The sequence below is a fragment of the Peromyscus maniculatus genome, chromosome 12, assembly GCF_049852395.1.
Source record: "Peromyscus maniculatus bairdii isolate BWxNUB_F1_BW_parent chromosome 12, HU_Pman_BW_mat_3.1, whole genome shotgun sequence".
Taxonomy (NCBI): Eukaryota; Metazoa; Chordata; class Mammalia; order Rodentia; family Cricetidae; genus Peromyscus; species Peromyscus maniculatus.
In genome coordinates, this window is record NC_134863.1 from 53547035 (window position 1) to 53572274 (window position 25240).

Genomic DNA, 25240 nt, shown 5'->3' on the forward strand with positions numbered 1-25240 from the left:
TTCAGTTCTAGAGAACCCACATAAAATCCACATGGGTTGCCATACACCTAGAACTCTACTACTAGAGGAAACACAGAGAAACAAAGATCCTGGGGGAAGGACGGTCACAGGCCAGTCAGACTAGACAAAGAAGTGAACGTCAGGTTGAAGTAGAGAACAATGGGGAAGTGATACAACCCCATATGCATGGATATGAGAGCAAACCTGAACATATATGTGCATATACATGAGTATACACATACACACACACACTCACTCACTCATTCATACTCAGTAAAACTAACCTAGTTAAAATTTTGTTTAAAGGTTTGTTCTCTCAGATCTGTTAGACCTCATTAGTGTAGGATAGAACTTTATACCTTCTAGAACTCTATATTCTCAGTTCATCATGAATTTACATACATATGCAAATTAACATATGTACATATAAACATATAAATACAAGTTGTTGTAAAACACTGATTATTATCTAGGTGTTTTATACTAAGATTTTAATAAAAATTGATTTTTTATGTATAACAATCAGAATTAATGAAAATACCTCAAACTAATACTTCTGAAGTGAAATTGATGAGATTCCCCTACAAAAGCTTTATTCTACCTTATAAATTCACAGGAAAAAATGTTCTCCATTCTAACACACAATTCTTAATTGACGTACTGACAATCTACCTCACTGGTCAGCTGTAAAAACTTTCTGAAATAGTTTTAATAGATGAGAAATAAAACAAGGTTAATTTAATGAAGCAAGAACAGTGTTGCCATCTGAAAACAGCCATAGCATGTCATGTCCCTAGAAGACCCAAACAGAATAATCTTCTATGGAAAAAAATATTAAAGAAGGAAAATATCTGATCCAATGCACATGCAAACAACATGGTAAGTCAGACAAATGAAACTGATGGTAAATTGATGATATGATAATGACATTTTATCGTAATGTCCAAGGTAGGCAAAATTATATTTGAGGAACATTTAATAGTTCCCAGCCCCTAATAGTCTCCTTTCCAGGGTCCGCGGAAGAATCTATCAACCAGCTGAGAATCTATTCTTTAAGGTCGGCAAATCAATCTACACACGCAGAGTTCTTTAGTCCATCTGCTTTAATTCTTCCCCTCGTCCCTTGCTTTACAGTTATATATCCCCCAAAAATCACAATCCTCCCCTCCACCCAGGACACTCAGCCCAAACTTCCTCAGGCAGTGATTGTCCGATATCAGGATCAAATGGAGGGGTGATAAGAATCACAAAGAGGGGCACTAGTTGTTAATTACCATTTACAACCCAAAGGGGAAGTGACTAATGAATTAACTAAAGGTTAAATACGGGTAATATCTAAGAAGAGGGATTTTATGTGCACAACTATAATCTTAAATGTGTTTGGTAAAATATGTTTAAAAAATCTGTAAGTTGCTAGGTCAATGGGAGAAAATAAAATTGTCTTCTTTTTTCCTGTGACTCCTATCAATCCAAGCTGTCTGCTGTTTTTCTTCAGGGTGGGGCAAAGTGTGCTTAGTCTCTAGGCAACCTGTGTACAGGTAGATGCCTCTGGTGATAGTTAAAGGGAGATCTGGAACTGGAGGTAAGATTTGGGAAAGGAGGAAGTTAAGCTTAATTGGCACATCCGCCAGGCCTTCTCAAACAGGTAGCCTGGATGCTTAAGTCTGTTCTTAGATAGTACAGAGGTATCTCTGATAAGGTACTTTCCTCCATCCGGTGGACTTGGCCGGATGCTACCAATAATGATAATTACAGGGAGGCTTGAACTGGGAGTTCTGGCTGAGCATAGCTGTTAGCACAGAAGGTTATCTAAATATTCCTAGAAGTGGTTAGGTAAGTAGTTAGAGGTCTATAAAGTTAGTAAGGCTGTAAGAAAGGAGGGGTCTGAGCTAAATTGTATAAAGCTATTACTTAATGTCTACCTGACCTAGGCGGTGTCCCCTTGTGGAATTTACCTTAAGTCAGGGGACTCACCTGTGGTTTGTTATCACTGTTAGTCCTCGGAAATTGGGTGGCCACCTGGGTGGTGTCTCCTTTAGTCCTTGAAAGTGGCTAGGGGAGATACCTGATTCCAGAGAAAGCCTTTCCTGAGGCTGTTCTCCAAATGCCTGGAATGTGTATGTCTATAGAGTAATCAGTCCACATTGTTAGCCCTTCTTAGGGAAAAATCAATTGGGAAAACTATGAAGGCACACATGACTTTCATAACAGAATACAGCTGATATATAACAAGCCAAGTAACACCAAAAACTCCTTGGGATTTGGCTTCCTCTGGAGGAATTCCCTGATCCCTCCAGGTAGTGACTTTGCCATAATCAGCTGAGTTCTTATGATATATTCCTGTGGCCCTCAGCAACATTTAAATTTTCTCTTCTTAGCTACATACTAATCTTACTAAAATGTACTTCAAAAACAATAAGTACAACTAAATCAGTGATTACAAGTAAAAGATGGATCTTTCATAAGTAAGTGCAGAATCCCCCTTTCTTGGATCTGTGGGATCCATGGCAAAAGATTATTCTCACTCATTAGCCAGAAAGAATTGTTGGACATTCTTTTGTCATCTCATTTCTTCCTGTATCTCTTTCTATTGTGTTCTTCAGTCTTTTAAGATATGTGTAGCTTTCTTGTCTGTTGGTTGACGTTATAAAGCTTTTATTAGTTATCTGCTGTTATATTTGCTTTGAGGAAATCTCAGGAATGGAGATCAATGTAATTTTCTATGTAACTTTTTTTTTCTATTATATACTCTAAAGACATCTCAATGGGCAATAAAAGTTCATATATAAGCATATACACATGTTGACGGGGGATATAAGGAACAATCTAGATGATCTAGATTGATACACACATGAATACACACTGAGGCATCATCCATAGGGTTTACAAAGGTACAAGTCACATAGTATCCCAGTGCTGAGAAGGGGGATTGGACAGGAGGTTCCATCAATTAAAAAGTTTGAATTTGAAAATTAAATCAAATGTAGAATGAGACTATAAAGAACAATTCATAAAAGCTACAGTAAAAGCATGTACTTCAACTTGCATATTATCATGACTCTTGTCCTAAAGAAAACCAAAGCAACAACAAAATCAATAAATAAAACATGGAAGAACAATTCTAAGAATACTTCTAAGAAGAAAATTCACATTATTAATTCTGAATAAACAGGGTTTAGTGAGTCCAGATGGAACTACATTTAGACTAGATTTTAGAGATAGAAACATAACATTTCCATTTCTTTCTACAATGTTATTGGCCTCATGTTATCTCTATCTGTGGTTTACTAGCTCCAAATCTTCAGATATGAGTAGATAACTTAGAGTAACTGCAGAAAGTAGGAAAACTAGGCAATAAAATGTTAGCACAAAAGAGAGAAAGCTGCAAAGAGAACAACAGGATACAGATTATGTAAAAGAGTACCTGGGGAAGCTGGGAGGGGGGAAGGGTTAATTGAGGAGGGGGCAGGAGGGCAATTACAGAAGAAGAGGAAGAAAGGTAGGAAAAATGAGACTAAAGTTGTTTGAAAAAAATCATAAGGAGTCATTATTTTTTATGTAGTTAAATTATATTTAGGACACACACAATTACACCAACACATATGTATATATTTATTATATGTGGGGTTTTGTGTGTGCGTGTATAGTACCTAATTTTATTGTCCTTGGTGTACTCACAGAGAGTAAAGTTAAGTCCCTATTGCTGAAAACACCATACACCTCAGACAGAATTTGAAGAATTACATCTTGATCTAACCTGAAAGCCTCATCTCTTAAGAGTGACCTTTCATAACACCAGAAGATGCTTTAAAAGCTTCCAAGGGAGGGAAACAATCAATAAATAGTCCTACCTAGCTGTGATGCCTACAATCCACAATGACCAGCAAGGTAGGAGATCCCTATAGGTACATTAGTGAGGCTCCCTTTCTGGTGGCAATCAACAGCTGTCTAATAAGCCCTCTGGTCAATTCAACAGGAGGGAAAAGATGCCTGATCCTGGAGACCTAGCCAACATTCCAGGGCTAGTGAAGTCATGGATCTTAGAGGAGAACCTTATACCACCACCCTACTAAACTAGCTTAATTCATAACTACTTTTAAACTACTTATTCTTTTACAGCAAGTGTAGCTCCCACCCCTATCAAAGAAATTTCTCTTGGCAACAGCTTTAGATGATTACAGAAAACCAAAGTTAGTCCAAATGCAGAGAACAAATAACTACAGCGTACCCAATACTGGTGATACATCTACAACTCAACTCCTGTACCCAAGGTTCAGGGAACATCATACAAGGTGGAACGGAAAGAGTGTAAGAAACAGAAGACCATGACATCTTTTGTGAGATTATTAATTCCTAGAAATGACAGGAAAACTTCACCCAACAATATGGCTGCCTAATCAAGACCCGAATAGCATCAATAGACCTGCTAACATGAAAGAGGGAAACTTCGTGGGCCTGTCCCATTAGATGAAGTACTACAGGCAACTAAGGAATGCTAATAGCAGGAGATATCGTCTTCTCCAGTGATGAGCCTCCTAATTGGCTATTCAATAACTAATTAATCATCCCTGAAATCATAGTCATGTAAGTAACAGTAAATGGACAGGGAAAATCATATTTAAATTTTATCAATTTATATATGTGTATGTAGCGTAACAAAGAAAAGAAAAGCAGAGATTTGAGAGGGAGTAGGGAGGAGAGTGAAGGAGAGAAAAGATAGTTATATTTAACAACAAATAATGAAAAGAAAGGCAACGAATTTAGAAGGGAGCCAGGAGGAGTTTGTGGGAGGGTTTTGAACGAGAACACGGAGGAGGGAAATGATGTAATAATATTAAAAATCTCGAAAAAAAATTTAAAATATCTTAATTTTAAATAGTATTTTAAATAAAAAATGTAGGATAAAAATCATCAGAATTATGATGAGATCCAGTCTTGTGAATGGTGGAGATCATTTTTGTGCAAAGCCACCCCTTTAGAGCCCCATGGTAAAAATACCAATGACCAGGTTAACTGTGCCTGGTCAAGACATGTATCTCCAAGGCCACTATCCATCTTCTGGTCAGCATTACTGTTCTTTGCTTCATGGCATATGCCATTGAATGGCAATGTGAGAAGGATGTAGAAGAAGAGTTGGGTGAGGAGACAAAGGAGTTTGAAATGTGATGAAATGTTGGGAAAGTGTCTGGATCTTTTCCAGCAGAAGCATTTGAACAGACAGAGAACTCAAAATTTCATAAATTTTCACACTCTACCCCTTCATCTAATCTGGATTTGTTATCTGCTATAGGACATTTAAAAGTTGTCTATCCACAGATAGAGATGAAGACTAAACAAATGGATATTCCACCAGTGGAACGTACATTTCCAGAGGTGAAAGGTAAATATTCCCACTTGAAGGAATAAAGTAAAAGGCAACAGTTTATTTCAGGCTGTAACTTTAAGATGTTTATTTTGCAATCTGTAATCCTTCCTCTACATGTTTGACCTGGTCACTGAAGGATACAATCTTTATATAGGAACCAGGTCTATGTTTTTAATCTTACTGAACTTGTGCAAGTATTGAGAGCTAAGAACAAATATCAGAATTTGCCACATAATCCTCTACAATTTAGACGGTGCCTTATCGAGTTGTTATCTCGAAGCTTTAACAATATAATCAAGAGAACGATCAGTAAACTCATTCTGAGAAACTAAATTAAAAGAAACACATTCACTTTTGCCCTTTATAGCCATGTCAAAGATAGAGAGAACAGAAGGAATTGAAGCACAGAGGCATTATATCAAGCACAGCCACATCCTTCAAATGGCTGGGAGGTGAGTTTTATAAGGCTACCAGTCCATTAACCTTCGCGGGAATAAGAATAAAGTAAAACAAAGAGGCATTCTCAATAGACATGGTGTTGCTTACATACAACCATGCTTACACACCTCACCCTGGGGATTGAAGATAAAGCAAAGACTTTTGTCCCTACAGGCATACAAAATGATACAGACACCAAGTAATAAATTTATCATGTCTGTTCTTCCACATTGTGGTCAAATCTCTGAATGCTCTTGAAAGAAAAAGAAATCTGTTTAAGAAAAGCCAGAAAGGAAGCCTGGTGAATCTCTGACCCATACTCTGATTTATAACTGGCAGTGGGGGTGGGGAGCACAATCTCATCTATTTTGTAAAGTCCTGGCCTTCTCCTAGTTGCCGCTTTACTCTTTCCTCTCACTGTATGTATGTATTCTGAACTATTAATTTTCTGATTAATCTATTACCAGAAAGCCAGAGGGGAATGATAAGATAGGGCACAGGAGCTCCTGCTTGTTTTTAAATGTTTTTGTTTGACATAGGAGATAATTAAAGTACAGATTGATGCTCCTGCTTAAAGGTAGTAAATCAGCTTGAAATAGGAGATTTGAGTAAATCATTTACCACATCATTAAAACTGCAGAATTCCCATGTTCACCGGACAGGAAAAACCGTAGTCATATAACATGAGTATTGCTCATCTTTTTATATAAAGACAGTTAAACAAACCCAAGTTACACATTTAATATGACTAGTGGCAAATACGAAATACCATTAACTGCAGTAAAGTAAATGCCTTCTCTGATGGGATTGGGATTGTGGAGATCATCATCTCATCAAAGGTGAAGATGGCACTGTGGACATAAGGACACCTCCTCCTGGAAGCAGTCTGAATCTATCTCCTCCCAAACTGTAATGAAGCATTAATTACATAAAGATGGCTTTCCGGCCAGGTGTTGTCTATCTACCTGAGGAAAATCGAGAAGCTGTGAGCTACCTCCAGGAGATGCAAGGTGTGACAGAACAGGTTATGTCGTGAAGCCATGAGGGAAAACATAGCTTAATAGAAATGGGTTGAATTAAGCTATAAGAGCTAGCTAATAATGAGCCTGAGCCACAGGCCATATAGTTCATAATTAATATTGAGCCTCTGAGTGATTATTTTGTAAGTAGCTGCGAGAGGGAGGGTGGTAGAGATTTGTCCAGACCGTGGTGCCAGTTCGACCAGAGAAACTTCCCGTAGCAATAGGGACAATGCAAGTTTCCTAATAAAGATTAAAGTAATGGTTGATGAACACCACTGAAAAGTCACACAGTTCCCACAGACGATGTTTATGCATCACTATGAGAGAAGGTTAAAGAAAACAACATTTTCATTAAGATAAGAGATTAGAAGTAATGTTAGGAGGGAAAACAACAACAAAAACAAAACCTAGAACTGAGAATTAGAAAGGCAAATGTGGGAATACATACTCTGAAAGGAGTAATATTCAATTGTCCTGTCAGGAATAGAGGAGGCCCCTCAAGGGAGAAAGGGGTGCTAGTCCTCAAATACTGAGGTTTCTTTCTGATACCTGGGTTCTGGGAAGATGAAGGTGGACCTGAAATAATTAGTTTAGGAAATTTCTTAGCATGTTTGGGGCCTAACCTTTTCTTGCTGTATTTCTAGTCTGACTTGCTGAATTAGAACTACTAGAATTTGAGCTATTTGCTAAGAATATCACCATCCAGCAGAGCCATATTACAGACAAGTCATCCAGCATTTGCTATGGATGATCCTTGTTAGCTGTAGTTAAATTAACCTTCTTCAGACAGTCAGCAAAGATGTTCTTGTTTTATTTGTGTTGCTTTGGTAAATTACTTAAGAAGTAATATTAAGAGAGAAATCTTTTCTTTTAGCTCACAATTCTGGGTAATAATCCATTATTTGGAGGATGTCTCAGGTGACAGGAATTTTAAAAAGCTAGTCATGTGGCACCACAGTGAAGATCAGGCAGAAACAAACACATACTTGCTCAGTTGCTGGCTTGCCTTTATTCAACTAAATTTCTCCACTCTTAAAGAAAAGAAAAGAACTATGATACTTAGGACTTCCTCATAATATTAAATAAGTGAGTGATTAAATATGATTCCGATTTAACCAAAATAAAAGTATATATATTCTTAAACTGCCTGTGTCGCCTTTGCAAACCTTGAAAGCCTGTTAGGTTCTTCAAATTTAAAAATGTCCCAGGGAAAGCCAGGCGGTGGTGGCACACGCCTTTAATCCCAGCACTCGGGAATTAGAGTCAGGCGCATCTTTATGAGTTCGAGGCCAGTTTGGTCTACAGAGGGTAAAGCCAGAAAAGGCGCAAAGCTATTCAGAGAAACACTTCCTCGAAAAACAAAAACAACAACAACAACAAAATGTTCCGAGGAGCCCCCTTACCACCTCAGGGGCCAAACTAGACAGCAATACATTTAAAACAGTTTTTGACATCACCTTGCAAATGTGGCTTATTCTGATTCAGAGAATTGAACTGAATTACTAATGTAACTACAATTGTCTAAACATGAGATTAGAGAAGAACTTGGGATTTCTTTTCCATCTCCCCGTGCAGCCATGTTTTCCTCGCTGTCTCTGCCCACACACGGCTTGAATGGACACGACAGCTGCAGTCTGAAGCTGCCCAAGGTGTACTCACCAGCCTGATTAGTTGTGATGCTCACTGCTGCGAACTGTCTGGGTGGCGAGCTCAACTCTGACACCCCATTAACGGCATCGATCTCGAAGGTGTAGTTAGTGTGTGCCAGGAGGTCTGTCACTGTCACAGTGGTGTTGGTGAGTCCGAGCTGCTGAGGGAGGAAGCGGACGTTGGGGCTGCATGGCTCGCACTGCCTGACATTCCACCCACATTTCTTACATATGATGTTGAAGGTAATATCCTTCCGGCCTCCCGTGTCCAGGGGCCAGCTCCAGTCCAGGATAACTGAGGTCTCGTTTATGTTAGAGATAACATTTCTTGGTGCGGATGGAGGTCCTGCAAAGTAGTTCCACAAAGATTAATGACCATCACTTCTGGTTTCTACTACAAGGTAAACGGGAAACTTTATAAAGATCTGAAGAGGTAAATAACTATACTGTCTTTATTAGCTACTCTAATTCATCCTCAGAGGATCCATGAGATTATAGGCACATGGATTCAAGAGGAACAACCTTCCCGAGCTATATGAGGTGGAAGTTTCTACTCATGATTGAAGATCTGTCCACAATGTCCAACAAAGAAATTTAGTACTAAGTTCAATACCCTGGTGAATAGTTATGAAAACTTCAGTATTATGTTTATAAATTTTAGTTCCCTCCTCCCCCAGCCCTTTTATTTACTGTGACCTATGATCAAGAGATGGCAAAAGGTAATAAAATTCCCCAAACCTAAATCCCTGTCTGTAACCTCCTCTGTCCTGGTAAATACGTTGTGAGATTCTAAAGTCAGATGCAGAATTTTGCTTTCTTTATATAGGGTTTCATTGCAGGAAGTGATTTAAAAACGAATTCATTTTTGTGTGATAAATGTTGCATCTGTGATGAGTCAAGCATGGAGAAGGAGGCAGAGAGTTTTCAGTTTGCATATGGAAAACAGAAAGAAATGGGCGAATGCTTCACACACGCGCACAAGCACAGACCTCAAAAACAAACCGCACAGCCACAGGATAAAATAAAACTAACAAAACATGGAGGCATGGGTTGCAGCAGAACTACTCACGGGTACAAGCCATGGATGGAGGGTCTTTGTCTGCCCGGAAATAATTATTCTCACACCTGCACTTCATTGAACCATCTTCGTGCGTCGAGCTGTGTGGTGGGCACTTAGAACACTTGGCGATACCATCTGAAGCCTTGTAGAAGCCTGGTCGACAAGCTGCAAACAAAACAGCTCTTATAAATTTCTGCAACTGTTTTTGTATCTTGAAATATGTAAAACATTGCTGGGTGTCAGAGTATGAATTCCTTATGTGTAAAATGAATTTGTCTCCTCCCATAATTTACAGCAGCAAGTCATGTGGGCAGTGTGATTTCCCCTGGTATTCATTTGAATTTGATTTGCACCAAATGTCAAGGGAAATAAACCAAAAAAAAAAAAAAAAAAAAAAAAGCCACAAGATTTAGATTATTTTGGCACTAAAGTATGGTGAATTTTTCAGCTTGCGTCTTCACAGCTTCACTTGGCATCGGGCAATTTGTGGTGAGAATAAAGCAAAACTATGTCATGATGTAGTCATTCTGATTCTAAAACATGAGGCAGTGTGTCCTATCTGCACTGTAGTTACCTTTAAACTGCATGTTTTTACATCTCTATCTGTCTATATCTTTGTTCTGAATACTGTAAGGGATTGAAGGGGAAAAATCATGGTGTGCCACATATATTAAGATGATTAAGAGGATTTTCATGAGTTATCATTATTATGTCTTGATAATGTTTCTTAACTTCTAGGACAATGGAATACCCATAAGATTTAAGTACATTTTCTTCTCTATGACTGAATCAGAAAGCAATTTTCTCATTTATACTGTTGTAGGTATGAATTGCTACTAGGTTAAAGTTCTTTGAAAACTCAAACTCTGTTAGCTTCTTTCTGTGTGTATCTCTGCATAATGTAGTTGTATAAGTTCAATAAGCTGTTTTTCAAACACTGATTTCTGCTTACCATTAAGACTCTTTATAGAGGGCTGTCTCCCATTACTTTCATTTAGTCTCATGGAATATATAACATGTTCTGTTTCATTTGAATCATTTAAAAAACAACAAAAAACCCACAATGGGAACTGAAATCACTGTGAAGCTTCTAACAAGATTTCTCTAGAAATTATTATAGGGAAAGAATTTAGCATCCAATTTCTAGGCTTTATCTTTTAAAATTTAGATTAAAAGATACCTTAAGTTTGGATGGTTTGTGGAATCTATACATACATTAGTATGCACACAGTGTAATTTAATAATTACAAATTTAATAATCTTCTATCAAGTTTATCTTGTGAATGAAGTATTATTTGTATTCAAAGAAAAGACAACTTATGTGGACAGATCTTAACTTCTTTTTTTAAAATTTTTTTTTTATTTTACAGAAGAGGGCACCAGATCTCATTACAGATGGTTGTGGGTGCTGGGAATTGAACTCCTGGGAATTGAACTCAGGACCTCTGGAAGAGCAGTCGGTACTCTTAACCTCTAAGCCATCTCTCCAGCCCCAGTTCTTAACTTCTATATCATCCAGTGCACTTTGCAAGGATAAAGGTTCACATACAAACTGAATTCACTCTTGCTCAAAGTTTCTTGAAATTAAATGAGGTAAAGGGGACCATTAGAGTCACATAAAAGATGAAAATCATTCACCCAGTCTTGCTGTTTTCTAGAATAAGAATGTCTATCCCAGAATGTTTTTACAATATATGAAGTAACTTTTGCTGTTACACTGAGGTGCAAACAAATAAATCCTATTCCCTTAATCCAATCTGCATTGGATTACAGTTATTCACCCCCATTGCCCTTAAGCACTGTTTAGAAACCATTCATATCTCACATTCTATCATGCCACCCGGAAATGATATAAACTACATAAACAAACCGTGTATTAAGCTTCTGCTTTCAATTTAATTCTTTACAGAATAGCTTTTAATTTTCATAAAGTCTTTGCTGAGTCTTTAAAAAATTAAGCTGCAATGCACTGATGTAGTTTGTTATTTTGTTTGCTTGTACGTTTATCTGCATGTTTTTGTTTGAGGCTTTTACAGTTTCAACATCTGGCATAAAGGTATTCACTAAGTCCTTGATCAGTTTTTGTTCATATTGTAAATGCCAATGTGATATTTTTTAAAACAAAAAGCCATATCTTAGCTACATCACGTTCCATCTAGATTATTGATAACACTTGAAGATAGCTATATTCAATAAGTCTATGCACTTGAAAATACTTATAGCTAATAAGTATACATGACTCAAACTAGTAAGTAGAATTTGTTCAATCATTGTTGAATAATGGATGATAATAAAATAGCTATAAACATGTTCAGTTTAATAAATATTTGGAAATTGACTAATTTTGCTGAGGATATCAGATAGACATGAAGGGAAACTTATCCCCAATTCTAATCACGACAAAAAGGGCTCTTGAAAGGCTTGATGGGGCACGCTTTTAATCTCAGCACTTGGGAGGCAAAGGTAGGTAGATCTCTGTGAGTTTCAGGCAGGCTAGGGCTACAAAGTGTGACCCTGTCTCAAATAAAAGAGAGAGGGATACTCTTGAAATGTTAAGTGAGTTGTAGACATCCACAGATGGATTGTAATTTGAGAGACATCGTGAAACTTGAGTAGGAAGTGCCCAGTAAGACTCAATTAAGTCCCCAAATAGATCAATATGTAAAGGCAAATTGTTATTTAGTGACGTATGGCCAGCATTGTAGAATATTTATTGTACCAAAACCCTTCATCTTGCTGGTTAATAGAGTTCTAATTTTGTTGAGAGTTGTACCCTGCCAAGTACTCCCTTTTTCATATTTTATGTCAACTATAAAGCCATGGCAGAAATAAGAGCAAAAAAAAATGTGACCAAAGTAGTAGAATTAACAATATGGGCGAATACAACTGTCTGCTTTCTGTAGTCTACATGATTCTAACCTTCACTGTGAGAGTAGTATGCCCATAATTATAGTAGCTTTCACGAGACAAAGAGTTGAGGTTTAAGAAAATTAGAGGAATGTGTACAGTGTACTCAATGATTCGGCCAGCACCTGTCTCAGAAATTCTTGAAATTTGAAAGATCAGGGCTCACTTTAACGTAAAAGAACCAGAGCCTTGGTGGTGGTGTAATGATCCTAAGAAATCACATTAGTCACCATAGGTTTGTGTTGCTTCTGACGACTGACTTTCAGAAAGTAGGTCACACATAACTCAGGACAGAGTCTCTGTAAGCTGACACTTGAGAGCTGCAGTGGGTGATGCCTCCAGCTATACCTATCTGCTAACTGAGTGTCAAATCTACAATAGATTCTATACTAACATATGAATTTTGTAGACATCCTTATTCCTTCTGAATGATTAACGTATGCACATCTAAGTGAGATCCTACAACACATAAAATAGACAGGGTAGATATGAATCTGCTTATTTTATATCCTGGATTATTCAAACAAAGAGGGAGTAGAGAAGAGGATGAAGTAGAGAAGAAAAGCAATAATTTACCTGATATAAAGAAATTCTATGAAACAGTTCATAGAAGAAAAAAAAATAAATCTGGTTTTGATTTCCCCCTTTGGTTTTTTTTTTTAATTTTTTTTTTTTTTTTTTTTTTTTTTTTTTTTTTTTGGTTTTTTCGAGACAGGGTTTCTCTGTGTAGCTTTGCGCCTTTCCTGGAACTCACTTGGTAGCCCAGGCTGGTCTCAAACTCACAGAGATCTGCCTGGCTCTGCCTCCCGAGTGCTGGGACTAAAGGCGTGCGCCACCACTGCCCAGCCCCCCTTTGGTTTTTTGAGATAGCATCTTGCTACATAGTCCTGGCTTACCTAATGTTCACTGTGCTGCTCAGGGTGGCTGAGGACCCCTGACAATCCTCTTGCCTCATCTGCAAAGTTTTGGGTTGCAGATTATGCTACCGTGTCTAACTCATTTTTCTGCCTTTAATTTTATAGAAATAAATAATTGAAAGTCATTTACTCACTGAAACATGATTTTCATATAAAATTGAAACTGTGTACATGCATTTTAGAAAAATAATCATCCAAAATGACTTAAATGTAAGCTTTTCTCCCTAACTTTACTTTTTGTCATCTACTACAAATAAACAATTTCAGAAACAGGAATGTTCTTGTCTACTTGTTTGCATCAAAGATCTTTCTTGTATTTCTTATCTACTGCTGGCATGGGAGAGAGGAAAGTGCATTATTTATTGGAAGAACAGAGAAAGACTGGCAATTTCAAAAATATGGTGAAGCCAGGTGGTGGTGGCAAACGCCAGGCTTCTGTGAGTTCTGTGAACTTCTGTGAGTTCGAGGCAAGGTTGGTCTACAATGCAAGATCCAGAACAAGCGCCAAAAAGTACACAGAGAAACCATGTCTCAAAAAACAAAACAAAACAAAACAAAAAACCAAAAAAAACCCAAATAGGGTGGCATGTTGAACTGGGCTAGTATGTAAAAAATAAATTCTGCTGTTGTTATTTTATGTAGTATAATTTTCATTATGATTTCTTTGAGTAATTCATTTGAAATATATTTGAAAATAAAACTTAATAAAGCATTTTCACTAATAAAATAATCAATAATAAAATAATCCACAGTCAAGGACTGGGACAAGCTCCGGAAGTCTTCCTGAAGAAAGGGAAGAGGGATTGTATGAGGCTGAGGGGATCAAGGTCATGACAAAGGTCAAGGTTATGCTATGTTCAAGCCCATGGAGACAGAGGAGGAGTGGGTAGATGGGGAGGGTGTTAGATGGGAATGAAGGGGAGGGGCTGAGAGGAGAGGAGGGAGGGGAAACTGTGGTTGATATGTAAAATAAATGAAAGGATTGTTAATAAATTAAATTAAAAAACTCTTAAGAATGAATTTTCATTAATTGTTCTGGAGAAAAAACTAAATTTATCATGGGAAGATTTTATACTTACACATGTGTGTGTTAATATATAGGTATGTATATTAACTTAGACAGCAATCTCACTTTATTTTTTCAAAAATGCATCTCCCTCCCTTGCCAGAAATTAATCTGTGCTAAAACACCTATCTATCAATTATGGATTGTTCATTCTTCAGAAAAAATTTTATGGAATTATTGAATACTTTACATTAAAATGCATAAATATCTGCTTCTCTTCCTTCATTGTAAAAGTAGTGCAGTAAAAATTTACATATTTCTCTCATGCAAATATATTTTGTATGCTAAACAGATACCACTTAGAAAAGAAAAACCAGCCGGGCGTGGTGGCGCACGCCTTTAATCCCAGCACTCGGGAGGCAGAGCCAGGCGGATCTCTGTGAGTTCGAGGCCAGCCTGGGCTACCAAGTGAGCTCCAGGAAAGGCGCAAAGCTACACAGAGAAACCCTGTCTCAAAAAAAAAAAAAAAGAAAAAGAAAAAAAAAAAAGAAAAGAAAAACCATTTTCAAGTAAAGATTAGAAATTTGATGTGATAATGTGTTTCTTTGGGACTGCCCTCCTGCCAAAGACTCCTTAATGGTAGAATTACCTCTTTGAGCTACTATCTTTGGTTTTACCCTGTTTTTGAAGTTGTCAACCTTCCTCTGACCTTCCAGTAAGCCAATATTAGGCAGCAAATACAAGGAACACTTCAAAACACATGTACATTGCAACATTTCTTTTCTGAAATTGCTTTAAGATTCCCTTTGTATGTCTGTGTGTGTTTCTGTGTGTTTTTATGCCACATGTGTGTGGATTCCAGATTGCCAGGAGCTGGAGACATTTCTGAGCCTAATGATTCGGATGCTGGGAATGGATCTCATGACCCCTTGAATAGTTGCAAATCTTAACCACTGAGCTACCTCTCCAGCCCCAGTATCTAGTTTTAAAATAAAACCCTCAGCTATAAAGTCAAAGATTCCTATGATACAGGCCAGCCCAAATATATGCAAAGAAGATACAAACATATGTCAAACTGGCTGCCAAATTACAGAGCTCTAATTTATAACTTCCCTTAGGTAATGGGGTAGTGAAATGGTCTTGGTCAAATGTAGATAAAACTATTCATAGATTTCAACTCCATGTTAACTGAATCAAAAGACAATTAAACAATTCAGATGTCTTAAGTGATAGGGAATATCTTAAGTGCCACCTCTTTGTTTTTCCTGTCCACTTGTTTGATAACGTGGTCCTAGGTATGTTGCCTCAACTTGTTACACAAGGTACTTTAAAAGTAGTAATGAATAGGAACTCTCATCCTTTGATTTTTAAATGGATAAGCGACTGTAGGATGATAGGTCAGTTTAGATTAATAGTCATTGATTAAATGTGAGAGATGAATCCCCTCAAGCCTACTGCACATCAGTGTGGATTTTCTAGGAATCTGACCTCATTGTGTCTTTGGTTTCTGTTATGTTCTTGCCATCAAAGTATTCCTTGATTTTTCTTGTTTTTATTCTAAAGCTTCAATGTGTTTTTACAAGCTTAGAGGAGAAGCTGCAGAATAGAAGGAAGGAAATTCAGATTTTGTCCTGGTCTTTTATACTAAAGAGGTGTCTTCTCCAGTTCATTGAAGGAGCCTTCTCTTCTCACTTCTGAGAGATGACTGGGAAGAGACTTGCTTCTCTACTGATGACTACCATCTACGTTTAATCATGATGCCTTCCCCGTCTGACACTTCTCCCTCACACTGTGTGCCTGTGTTTAGCAATGGTGGAATCTATTAAGATTGATTCGCCGTTAACTGTGTTCTCGGGATTTAAACTTTCTAGCTTTAAAATGGGCATACAACTAAGTAGCAGATTTCCAAAAGATGAAACAAAAAAAGGCTGGGGAACATTTTTAAAATGTTCAACATCCTTAGTCATTTTAGAATTAAACATGAAAACGGCTTCAAGATCTCACCTTACCCCAGTCAGAATGGCTAAGAGGCAAACAGAAAGGTGGTGTGAGATTCACGGATGTGGAGAAAGAGGTGAGAGGACAAACTGGTCCATCCCATATGGGGCTTAATGCAGAGGTTCCTCCAAAAGCTTTAAATAGATATACCACACAATCCAGCTGTACCACTCTTGTTATATATTGAAAGGACTCTAGTTTCTACTCCAGAAACACATGCTCACCCATGTTCCTTGCTGCTATATTCATGATAGACAGGAAATGGAAATGGCCTGGATGTGTATCAGCTGGGGAATGAATAATGCAAGGGTGGTACACAGTGAAATAATACTCAGCTATTAAGAAAATGAAATTTGCAGGTAAATGATGGATTTGGAAACAATCATTCTGAGTGACGTAAGACAGACCCACAGAAAGAAATGCTACATGTTTTCTCTCACTTGTGGATGCTAGCTTTGAATGTTTAGATATAAGCATTTCATTTAGAATGCTCATAGAATCATGAATTACCAAGGGCCCATTGTGGAGGGGCTTTGAAAGGAAACTGAAGGGAATTATGGAACAAGAAAGGGTACACTTGAATGGGGGATTATAATGTAAAAGAGGAGAACTAAAAGGGATAAATACTACTAAAGATATCAAGACAGTCACATGGAAACCTACTATTATAGAACCTTCCAAAAATCTATCTACATAATACCTAAAAAGAGCTAAAATGGAGTTACCACATAACAAGACAGCAATAATCCTCCTAGACACTATAGCTAAATATAAAAAGGCCAATCCAGGAAATGGGTTACTTCTTTTGGAGTTGTTTACGAATGATGTCCCAAAGACCTCCAAATACAGTCATTGCTCTTGGTTACTCTCAGAACTTTACAGTAACACCCTCTTGCTAAAGACCCCACATATTTTATTCATAGAACATAGAAAAAAACCGACTGTGATTTTACAGAAAAATTCATCCCTACTGACTTGCTTTCACAGTGTTGGAAGGTTCTATGCATGCTACTGTAGGAACAAAGTAATCAATATAACCCAACTGTGGAAAGGAGTTTTGGGTTCAAAGTTCCCTTCCTAGCCAAGAAGCTGTTGATAGTTCTTAGCTGCTGGGAGAGCAAGAGTCAGTTTACTCTAAGTTTAGCCCCTGGTCTGTGTACCAGGTTCCAGTGCAAGGCCACATTCCCAAGGACATTTCAGAAGCACAAGCTGGCTTCCAGGGTTTTTAAGGATACAAGGGTGAGTGGAAAGAATGAGCTAGAACTGCTATTGATTAACTTGTTTTCTAATTCCCTTCAGGCTAGATACTTTAAAATGTTAAATCTTCTTGGAGGCTGAGAAGATTATCTTGTGGGGAAGAACTGCACACTCAAAAGGGCCCCAGTTTGAATTACTAACAACAGTGTAGGAAGCTGGATTTGACAGTGTATATATGCGGGGTGGAGACAAGAGAACCTCTGGTCACCAGTATAACTCCGTGTTCGGTGTTACGATGAAATAAAATAAGGTGATAATCAGGACACAGGACATCTTCCTTTGGCATCTGTATTTGTAGACAGTGATGCATGTCTGGCCAACATATACATGTGTGCATCTACAATACTCATATAAACATATATGATCACATAAATTTAATTTGGTGAAAATCAATCAAAATGTTGATATTAATTTATTTTAAGTTTAAAAATTATAAAATGATAGGAGTATATTCTCTTTTAAAGGTAAAGAAAAGTATCAGATGACCTAATGTTAAAAATACAGTGTAAAAGAGAGTGTATATTCCTTCTTTTGATTAGTTTGCATTGAGGATGAGTTTGATTTCTTTTCCAGTTTCCAAATTAGGCTTTAATACTCTTATTTAGAGTGGTGAGTTAGTGAGGATTCAATTGTTCTCTTACTGAGAAGGTCCCTAAACTTACAGAAAAAGGGAAGATGACTACCATGGAATGGATGAGGTGGCACTTGTCATAGTTACTTTTTTGTCACCTTGACACAAACCTAGGCACACCCAGTAAGAGAAAAATCTTATTTGAGAAATAGCCTCTATTAGATTGACTGGGCCTGTCTATATGGCACTTTCTTGATGGCAGATTGATATGGGACAGCATAGCCCATTGTGGGTGGTAACATCTCCGGGAAGTGAACCTAAGCTATATAAAAAAGCAGGCTAAGCAAAGCCATGAGAGCCAGCCAGCAAACAGTTTTTCTCCATGGTTCCTGTCTCTTCTGATTCGGCTTAAATTCCTGTCCTAGCTTCCATCAGTGATAGACTATGATTAAGACATGTGTGACAAATACACCCTTTGTTTCTCTAAGATGCTTCTGGTCATATTGTTCATCACAACAACAGAAAGCAAACAAGAACAAAGCCCAGGCCAAATATTAATCAGAGAACACAATAAATTTGAATAAAGTTAACAGAAGGAAGTCAAGATTATTTTAATCTGTAGTGCATGAATTAGAAATATCTTGGGAACTTCCAATTCTATAGATGAAAAAGGAAAGCAATTAAACAGAAATTAAACACTCTGGCCCATAGCTGGTTAAAAATCACACCCTGCCAGCCCCAACAAATAACAAAGAAGGAAAGAATGAAATGGGAAATATTGCAGGAACAATACATGTAGTGAGTAATAATTACAGAGGCGTTTTGAGATACAAGGTTGGCCTCCTTCCCAAAGCACACAGCACACTTTTCCTGCAGGTTATAATTGATGGGACTGAGCTCTGCTGATACAGAGCGTGGATCAAGTTACCATAGTGAAAGAAAAACAAATGCACTTGGTAGACCTTGGTGGCTACTGTTGAAAGAAAGTAGACAGTCTTTAGCTACAAAGTGAATTTTGTCTCCCAGTGACTAATGTGGCTGACTTTTAGAAGAAACATGGTCCTAATTAAGGTTTAAAAGGCTCATTTCAATTTGAATTAACTTTAAATTATAAAACAAAGCTGTTGGTAAATAGTGGTCTTTCACTATTCAGAGCTGAGCTGCTACACACAAGCCTATACCACCAATTCCCAGCCGTAAACACAAACTATTGGCCAGAACCACCACCCACTAAACAGTCGATTTCCTGGCCTTACAAATCCAGACCTGACAGGGGCTATTTGCCAGTGCAAGGTCAAAGCAACTGTTTATTCTCCAAATGAGCTTGACTCCCTAGTCTTACAGGAACTCTATTCTTTGTCCTCTGAATAGAGGAAACAATGCTTGGTAGCAAGACTGAGACATTTTCTTGCATTGGAAGTGTCTCCGTTTAGTCATTAAACTGCCTGCAAATCACATCACTGACAAAATGATCAAGTGTTTCCTTCTTGGGCTACTTCCTCTCTTCAAAAAAAAAAAGTGCCTAAGGCAAAATGCTACCACACAGAATCCATAGCAATATGGTATGGCTCAAAGATGGCTTGGCAACAAGACTTCAGTGTGTTGTTGTCCTATCAGATTAAGCAGGAGAGGTGCCAGGACATTGAAATATGTCCAGTGTGCTTTCACCACGGAGAATGCTAAATGAGCCTGGCTCTGACAGTATGTTTTGCTATCTTTTCCCTGCATTGCCTTCTAGGAAGAACTGTCTGTCCTAAAAGTGGAATAAGATCCATTAATAGGAATGTATATGGAGAGAGAATATGATTTTATGACACCTTAGTACAATAAATGTCAATGTGCACTATGAAAATCCACATTCAAGACTTTCTGAATTCAATGTCTTTCTGAAGCTTTTGGCAAAGTATTAGAAGTTGTCCTGAAACTATAGTAGGATTAAAATGTCTAGAGAATGTCCTTAAGAGGAACTTGGGAGGAGCTAAATCCTATTTACACTTAGACACTCCCTTCTTTGGATTAGAATGTCCCTTCCAGCATGGGAATCATGAGTGGAGAATGAGAACCTCTACTAATCCCACCTTTATCTTTACAGTTCTGGGAAAATAGATTTAAAGTAATTAATTAAATATGAAAGATACTACTGCTAAATGTCTAAGATGAGGAGTTCAAAATACAGGGGCTAAAGTTTTAGAGGAGTAATTTCCAAAAGATCTATTGTATGTAAATAAAAATGGATGATTTGGTCTCAAGTATGTACAACTACAGGAAGACATGATAATATTTATAAATTAGAAAAAAAAAACATGATTCCTTAGATTTGAAAAGCAGTTAAATAAATAATACTATATTCATACATTTTTATGAGTACATAATGCCAATGTATTGCATTTTTGAAAACATTTATATTTTATATTGAAATATGTTTATATTATTGTTACATTAAAAACAGGCCAAAATTATGTATCATCTGTTCTTATGTTTTATAAGTTTTAACTAATTTACCAAATATTATGGATGTTCTGTTATCTAATAAACTTATAGATGCTCAAAGCAAAATGAGTGGACACATAAGGTAAAGATATATAACCACCAAATGTGTGTGTGTGTGTGTGTGTGTGTGTGTGTGTGTGTGTGTGTGTGTGTAATTTGAACATTGAGTACAAGTCATGTACATGCAAAGTATGTAAGGCTGTACACTGTATCTACATCAGAAGTCTCCCACTCATCTCTCTTTTCCAGTTTGTTTACATTCACAGTCTGGTGCACACACATACACTCATCACAGTTTTTATTAGCACTTTCTTCTATTATATTATTTTGCTTCTAATTCTTCTTACTTCCCCATATTTCTTTTAAAAAATGCAACATGGCTGAGCATGATGGTCGACTGCAAATTATGATAATCTGCTAATATGAATTTCACACTTTTGATCTCAAGTAATTACCTCCCCACTTGAGAAAATTTATCAAGAAATAGCATATTATTTTTTAATCTAGAAATTAATTGAAAAATCTAAGATAGTTGTCAAATATGAAGACAAAACATACAAAATTTTGAGTGCTTCAAAACAAAACTGGAATATTTGTGAGTTTATTTTCAGTGTTGGTCACATACTTTCTGAAATGGGTGAGGCTCTGACATCTGAGGAGCAATATTATTATTGAATTTTAACAGAAATCATTGCATGTGGCTTTATTCTTTAAAATAAATATACATTAAAATTGTTGCAGATTTCTATTTCAGATATTTATATATATGGATTTCATTAGGACAACCATTTTAAGCTAAAATAAATGCCCAGGATGTCACCCTAAAGATTTGCTCAATAGGTCTTTCTAAACACTTAGGGCTTGATAGAGGAGCATCCACACAGGCAAGGATATGGGAAAGGGGAGCTATTGAAATCTAAGTGGGAGATCATTGAGGAAGAGCAAGATATGAGATCTTAAAACCATCCGGGAATATTTTTTGTTAGAACATAAGGGCTTCTATCAAGAAATGGACTTCTTGTGTCTCAAAGAATTATAGGATGACAGAGAAAAAGAAACTGAAGCTTCTCATCTGTTTTGAACTGTTAATAGAGAAATGAATCTTCATAGAATATTTATATACAATATGTCAATTTCAGATAAAAAGTTTTGTCTTCTAGGTAAAAATTATTATTTACATAAAATGCTATTTTCTCAATGAAAAACTTTTCACACAAAATTTTAAATGTATATGTTAGAACCACAAAGTGTCCTCTTTGTTCTAATTTCAGTGATGTAGAAGTACCTACAAGCAGGTGCTATAACAATACATACTGGTATTTAACAGTGATATGAAATAAATATAAGCAAGACTCCTTAAGGTAGGAAATATCTGACTATACATACAAACATATTTTCCTCATGGTGTGACTGGAACAACCTGGAGCCTAACCTTGGAAGATACACTGCAAATTAAAAGAATAAGGAGTGTCCATATATCTAAGAAGGAGAGAAATGAAAGGGAAGAATGAATGGGAGTCAGGCAGGTCATGTTGTAAGCAAACAATGAGCTATGACATGCACAGAGAGCACTCACGCCAGAGGAAACCTGACCTATAAGCTCCAAACCGAAAATGATGACTTGCAGCTTAGAGCCAACCAAGAAACTCCATGGTACCTAGGAGCAAAGCCCACCAACAGCCACACACATAAACCTCAGCCCTTTGTTTAATAAATGAGGAATTGCTTGCAAACTCCTGGAGTCTGTGTCATTGACTCTGCATCTTCTCATACCCTGCCCCCCAGGGTACCCAGATTGATAGAGTAAAAACAGCTACATGGGAGAAACATGAGGAATTGTTGCAGAAATATTAAAGTTCATTGCTTATACTCATCAAACCTGTTTCAATCTGGAGGTCCAAGTAACTGAGATGTTGGGGACAAAGAACAAGAAGGCCCACAGAAGGAGCATATGTGTTCCCTCAGTCATTTCAAAGAAGCTCAGATGTGTCCATCCATATTCAGGGTTGCCATTCCCAAATAATAGGTGACATGGAGAGAGGCATAATAGGATTTCTCTTTTGGTACTGAAATAGACACTTTTGCAATTATGTATAAGTTTATACAAAGTTTTACATTTCTCCCATTTAAATCACCATTCTCCTTCAGGGTGAGAATAGTAACTGAATACTCTTAATTCTTCTTGCCTCATATTTGTTTTGTTTAGAAACTTTTGTTATGAATTTTCATTTAGCTATTTTGCTTAATTTTTTTTATACATTTTGGTGTTTTTACCCTTCTCCCACTCTTCCCAGATCAAAACAAAACAGAAAACACCACCACACACACATACACACACACACACACACACACACACACACACACACACACACACACACACACACCTATCTCTCCATCCATCCATCCATCCATCCATCCATCTATCATCTATCTATGTATCTATGTATCTATCTATCTATGTATCTATCTATCTATGTATCTATCTATCTATCTATCTATCTATCTACATTTGATTGACTTCATTAATTCCTTAAGGTTAATCATTGATCTTGTTTTGTATCTAGTTAATTTAGGAGTTTAGACCCTGGCTAGGAAGTGTTAGAAGATCAAGGAGGAATGGGAAGAGTGTTCTGAGACTGCTACATCTTCTTCCACGCCACACATTTTGTTGTCTTTGGAAATCTAGGTAGACAGCCTTACACTGTCTATACCACCCTCTCCAGATCTTCTCCTAAGGGAACAGTTATCACTGCATGCAGCATAACAAGTACTATTTGCTAAAAATCTATTCCTTCTCTAGTATTGTATTTGACTAATTTTCAACATTCATGGGAGACCTGCATCATTTAGTTTTTCAATGAAATCACAGAAGTTAAAGAATTAACTGTGCTTTCCCAATATTAAGTTTGTAAACAGACATAAAATTGATGTCTGTGGGCTTCCCAGACATAAAAATTCCACTTTTTCTTATAGCCATTAAGTTTCATATTAGCAACTAATATAGAATAAAAGACTCCAGAATAAAAATAGTGCAAAAGGGCTTGATAGTGACAGATAGTACTGTCACCAAAATGTTTACTGAATAAGCATGAGGATCTGAATTTTAGTTCATGGGTCCCGTGTCAAAGCCAGGTGAGGTGGTACAGGGCAAGCAAAGCCATGAGGATCTCTGGAGCTCACCAAACAGCCAGCCTAACCACACCAGAAAGCTACAGGTTCAGTGAATCCACACCAGTGAGCTACAGGTTCAGTGAAACCACAGTGTAAGCTACAGGTTCAGTGAAACCACACCAGCGAGCTACAGATTCAGTGAAACCACACTAGTGAGTTACAGCTTCAGTAAAATCACACCAGTGAGCTATAGGTTCAATGAAAGATACAGTTTTAAAAAGTAAGATGATCAGCTGGAGGGTGGCGTGGCGTGGCATGGCGTGGCATGGCGTGGCCGCGCACGCCTTTAATCCCAGCACTCGGGAGGCAGAGACAGGCGGATCTCTGTGAGTTCAAGGCTAGCCTGGTCTACAGAGCGAGATCCAGGAAAGGCACAAAGCTACATAGAGAAACCCTGTCTTGAAAAACCAAAAAAAAAAAAAAGTAAGATGATCAAAGAAGATATTCAATGTCGACCTCTAGTCTCATATGCTGGTGCACACATGTGCGCACACTTACAAACAGAAAACTAAATGTAACAACTTTATATGAGAGGTGAGGGTGTCGATATTGGATCTCTTTCAAGGCATATAAGAAAGTTAATTTTCTGATTGATTCCAATACCAGTTGGTTTTATAACATGTTTTATTTTTCCATCAATATCTGAAGCATCTAGACAAGTAAATGGCTCCTATAGGAAGGAAGAATCAGCCATGCCTGCTTTATTTCTAATTAAAGGAATTTAGGATGGATTTATTAGGAGAGCATTATCATGTATTGAATTACCTATGTTCTCTATGTTATTAGCTGAAACAAGGAACTTTTATTGTATAGTTGGGAAACATAAATTATTTCTAAACCAAACTTAGAAGAATCAATGTGAGGGCTTGAGAGATGGCTAAAGAGCGCTGGTTATGCTCACATAGGATATAAGTCCAGTTTCTAGCACAAATATGGTGGCTCACAGCTATCTGTAACTTCCTTTCTCTTAGGAGATTTGAATCTTTCAGTATCAAACTTTTTCATTTTTTCATTATTCAATGTCACATAGTGGGCAAACTCATTTAAAGTGAAAATGATCACCTTATGTTGATGAGATACGATAACCCCCAATATAGTTACACATACATAAATAAAACAATGCTACAATTATATGTCCATACAAGACATATATACCTGGATGTGATGTTGGTTACAGTTTGTGGCACTGAACATGGCAGCACATGCCTGTGATGTACAGCACTTGGAGTAAACATAGGAAGATGCAAAATTCCAGGTATTCTGGGTTACACAGTGAGAGGCCAATCTCAAAAAAAGAAATACCAAAAAAAAAAAAAAAGCAGAACTTGTCAAAATGCAGAGAACAGCTAATTTGGGGTATCTAGCCCCAATGGAAACATCTATAACACA

At 37.2% G+C, this 25240-nt stretch overlaps 1 protein-coding gene across 1 annotated transcript in view; it reads right to left on the minus strand.

Annotated features, from left to right (window-relative positions):
- Epha3 (EPH receptor A3) overlaps nucleotides 1-25240 on the minus strand; it is a 317591-nt gene that overhangs the window by 96059 nt on the left and 196292 nt on the right. Inside the window, exons 4-5 of the mRNA XM_006981616.4 lie at nucleotides 9544-9699; nucleotides 8485-8820 (exon numbers count right to left, since the gene is read on the minus strand). Coding sequence (XP_006981678.1) covers nucleotides 8485-8820; nucleotides 9544-9699 — 492 coding nt within the window. The remainder of the gene's footprint in view (nucleotides 1-8484; nucleotides 8821-9543; nucleotides 9700-25240) is intronic.